We start from the raw sequence: 4,786 nt of genomic DNA on the forward strand, positions 1-4,786 counted from the left end.
ATAATGTGTATAAAAGAATGCAGACTAAACAGCTCCGAATAACAATGATATACAGTACGCCACATGACTGTTCATCTGCTGAGAAGCTCAATGGACAGAAATTGAAATATGTAGTGAACCCGCATGTATTATGGCTTATTATTATGTAGTCGAAATTCAGTTAAATCAAATGCCTAAAATGACTAAACTTCGCAAACAGAAGGTATTTACCTTATTTAAGGAATAGGCTGTTGAATTATTCTAAAAATGCTGTATTAGGTCTATAATTCCTACTCGCACGCTATTGTAGTCTTTTTGTCCTGATAGTTTATTTGCCTTTTGTAATGATTCCTATATGTGCCACTTGAAGTTGTTCATTGAACACCCGTTCTTTCTGCTTTTAATTTAGACTGATTTTGGATTGCATTACTCATCAAAAGATTCAATAACATGTTATTAAAAATGTGCCGCTGTTTGGAAAACACGTCATCAGTGAAAGTCTACAAGATTAAAAAAAAAGTTAATGTAGTTGGGGGTTGGCATCTAGCATTGAGTAACAAGGATTTAAGTTTAGAGTTAGTTACTGTAAACAGCGAGGGTGGAGTTTTGACAGTGAGGCAATACCGGCGGAATTTGGGTATAAATATTGGCAGAGCAAGCAACTGACCAGCATTCACCTCCCTGCAAGAAGACGGTCTGCAAAAGAGTGAAATTCTGCTGAAACAAGATATCATCTGTATATTAGCTGTAATAGCCTGATATTTCCTTTTTTTGTCTAAGCGAGGCTGTTGAAAATCAATCGCAATGAAGGCTCTGTCTGTTGCGGTGTTGGTCGTGCTGCTGTCAGTCTGTATTCAAAGCAGCGACGCTGTCCCATTCGCAGAGGTAAGCTGATACTTTAGTTTCTACCAATCGGTTTTCCAATCAGAAATTTAAACTGATCTGCAAGTGCCGGTATATGATTTTTCCTCTTTCCTCTTAGAAGCAAAACAGAATTAGCAGGACTTTTAACTGTTTTATATCATTTTCTGGATTTTTATTTTCTGATTAAAAGAGAAAACTGTATTTGTTGTCTCATTGCAAAATTATCTCTAAATATCAAAGTGTCTTATTTCCTCACACATTGAACTCACTGGAAATATACTGTATAAACTCTCCTCCACACATTCCCACAAAACATTAGATAACTCAATCTCCAGGATGACCATTTACAGATTCTATGCCAGTTCATGACTGGTACATACCCAGACTTTATTACCTTGCATAAAACAAAGGCTAACCCCTACTTGTGTTTTGCAGTACAGAAAATGTCTCTGAAATAAAGACACGTTCTTTTTAAATGTTATGTCAGTTTAATGCTAACATTAAATCTACATTAATTTCTTTCAGCTGAGTTAAAATGTAACATTATTCACTGTGCTGTTGAATAGTTCTTTTAAAACTTTTAATTCTTCTTTTTTAAACAGGCAGAAGTACAGGAGACAGAGGCTGAACATAGTCCAGCAGAGGTACAGATGAATTTTGCTGATGAGGAAGTGCAATCACTGGTGAGTTTTTCCACTTTTTGATGGACTTAAACGGACTTTCATTCATTCCACAGATGTCTGTAGAGTTGAACATTTCGAAATTAAATATTGTGTCTTTATTTCACTAGAACATCTAAGCTCCCACATTACAATGTGTGGGTATTCAATTAACTTTCAGTATGTGCATATGGATTATCATCACAGATAATATAACTGGTATGGATCTTATAGTGAACCGAATCTTAGAAAATATTCTTAGAAAATGGAAGCAACTATTAAATAGAAGTATGCTTAAAAAATTATTTGTATTGATTGTATAGTAGTCTTAAGTAGCATTGAAAACCATTGATCTTAAAAATAACTTTCCTGCGGTGTGATTACTCTTCTGCTCAAATTCATACCTCCTTGTCTATTGTGGAAAAACTGTATATGGGCAGTGCAGTGGCTCTGTGGCTACGGATCTGTGCCTGTGGCTGGAAGGTTGCTGGTTCATATCCCATGGCTGGCAGAGAAATGCCCTTAACCCCAACTGCTCCAGGGTGCTGTATAAATGGCTGACCCTGCACTCTGACCCCAAGCTTCTCTCCCTGTCCGTGTGTCTCATGGAGAGCAAGTTGGGGTATGCAAAAAGGCAAAGTCATAATGCAAGAAAATTGTATATGGCCTTTAAAGTGATCTTATATCCACATGTGCTCATTGTGTTGTAGAAGGCTGGGCTACAGGCTTCAAGAATTTGTCATATGTTAAGTAATCATATATTCTGATTTTCTTGGCAGACTGAAGGCAAGTTGCGGACAAAGAGGCAAAGTCACCTTTCTCTCTGCAGATACTGCTGCAATTGCTGTCATAACAAAGGCTGTGGATTCTGCTGTAGATTTTAGGAGCACAGAAGTGATGGGTTATTGTTCAAATCAGTCGCAAAAGTTCTTCAGTCAAGCAAAAGTGGACTCTTTTGTAGAATGTATTCTGAGAGATTCTTGTCATGAAGGGCTCCAAGGATGCAGCACATAACCATATCAAATGATTCTGAGCTTTACAGAAATCTACTCCTCTCTGCTGATGGCTATTGAAACATTGTAAATATTGTTGGGGATGTTAGTCGTGTCTTCTGGTTTTTAAGCTGTGCATTGATTGTTTAAATTGCAAATAGAAATCATCGTTGCTAGAGCTATATATGTACGTATTGTGGCTTCACTGAACAAGCCAAAAAGTGTGCCTTTCAATGAGTTAATAATCTGAAGATATCGTTTTCTTACCTTTTATAAACAAGCACTCTTTCCATCCATTAACATGTCATTTAAAGACCACGCAAAATGAGTATGCTCATAAGTAGAAAATATAGAATATAAACAACCTGCAAGTCAGAAATAGCATGTCCAGTACTTTGTTGCAGGTCCTAATTGTCCAGAAGCAAGATGGGTCTATGACCCATTGTGAAACACTTTGTTTCCCTTTAGTTTATCCGTAAGTGTCCCTTGAGTTAACTTGTGGCACACAAAGCCTTAAACACATTGAAGCCTATGTCCTACATAACACATAATGTCTCCATATTTAATATTTGATGTGGTTTATGGGCTCAGATTTTGGGAATCAAAGATCTGAATTAAATACAGTTTTGTCTTTTCTAGTGTTACAGCCATTCCAAATGACTGGCTTCATGCTGGGGCTCACTGATCATGAGTATATTGTATATAATGTAAAAAGTGATATTTTGTGCTGCTTCTCTTGTTTTCTGTGAGACTCATACATGTGACAATTTGGTTATGCCTGAAACTAATGTAGTTAATGGAAATGTGTACATCTTTGATATTTCTGAAAATGTAAATCTTCTTTGCTTTTGTATTTAAATAAGATGTTTTTACAGGGATTAACATTTCTAAAGTAACACTTAAGAATATTAATATTTTTCTAACAGTTTTGTATAATTGTATTAAAATGACTAAGACTACAGTATTATCTATAAGAGCTGTAATATACATGAAATAATTTGCCAAAAAATAAAAATGTTGATATAAGAATGTATGCAAATAAGTATACTGTATTTACTTTTTTTGGTCAGGAGAAATTAAGTAATGTGGAAGTAGAAGGCAAATACACCTGAGTTCCCCTTGAAAGAAGGTTTCAAAAAACATTTACATTTATTTTATCACAAATGTCCCATCAACCCTTTGATCTGGTGTCACAAGACAATAGCTCTTTGTGAATTGAAATAAGGCAGTAATTTTTGCCTTTTTCCAGAACAAAGGATGAAATGTTTAAAAATTTAATAAGAAACTAAATGTCAAGAAGAATGCTGCCATCAAAGCTTTCATTAGTTCCAATTATTCTTGGAAGCAAGGCATGTCAAAAAAGATTTCTCCCTCTTTATTTGTAAGACTCAGATGGCAGTAATGAATCCATTTATTGGCCATGAATCTGCTAGATCAATTGCTCTTCAACTGCTGAGCTTCAAATCACTTGTCTTATATAATCAGTGAGCTACTGCATTTCATATCACTGACATAGTACCACAGGGTCTGGCACTGAAATGGCTGCTCTTTCTAAAAACAAAAGCAGATTACTGTCCAAATAATGAATGTGAGAGATCTGCAAATTATTTCGTTTTGGGTGAATTGTTGCTTTTGGTATAGAGTTGTCCATCAATAGACAAGTACCTTGTGCTGTGGGGGGGCCACCTTGCAAACAACCATCGGAAACAAAAGTAGTGTCTTATTAAAGTGCCCGTTTGCTAGACTTGACCCTTGACTTGATTAAAGTGTCCTCTGACTTCATAATGAAGCTTAATTGCCTTCTGGAAAATCTGGCCCTAGGTACGAGTGTGTTTGTGTATCTGCCCTGTGATGGACTGTCCTGTTCAGGGTGTGTCCTGCCTTGTGGTTGTTGCTTGTTGTGGGCAGACACCAGCTCCCCTGCAACACTGTATTGGCTAAAGTGGTTAGAAAATGGATGGATGAATATAGTATATATAAGCAATACATTTTACTAACTGCTACACAAAAAATCACTTTACAAAATGTGTATGCATCATTTTTAATTCAACAAACTGGGATGTCCTCGGAAGGCATTACTGAAGAAGGAAACTTGTCTCTTAAACTGCTGGATCCTTCCATTAAAAAAAAAGAGACAGGACATAGGACAGGTTTCATATAATGGGATCTACAAATTGCATTGCATTGTTCTGGAAACTGGTCCTAGGACAGTTTTGCCTCTGTAATATTCAAAATCTCTGTTCCAAATAATGTAGCAACAGCTACTCCTTTGTCTCAAACAACACACACAGA

General features: G+C 36.3%; 1 protein-coding gene across 1 annotated transcript; it reads left to right on the forward strand.

Moving 5' to 3' along the window:
* The first annotated feature begins 639 nt into the window (after positions 1-639).
* Positions 640-3,523, forward strand: hamp (hepcidin antimicrobial peptide). Its single transcript, XM_006641649.3, has 3 exons — positions 640-864; positions 1,446-1,526; positions 2,282-3,523. Exons 1-3 carry the CDS (start codon positions 784-786, stop codon positions 2,384-2,386), a joined length of 267 nt encoding a protein of 88 aa, XP_006641712.2. The 5' UTR covers positions 640-783; the 3' UTR covers positions 2,387-3,523.
* Positions 3,524-4,786: the final 1,263 nt, after the last annotated feature.

The sequence above is a fragment of the Lepisosteus oculatus genome, chromosome 27 (assembly GCF_040954835.1).
Source record: "Lepisosteus oculatus isolate fLepOcu1 chromosome 27, fLepOcu1.hap2, whole genome shotgun sequence".
NCBI classification, from domain to species: domain Eukaryota; kingdom Metazoa; phylum Chordata; class Actinopteri; order Semionotiformes; family Lepisosteidae; genus Lepisosteus; species Lepisosteus oculatus.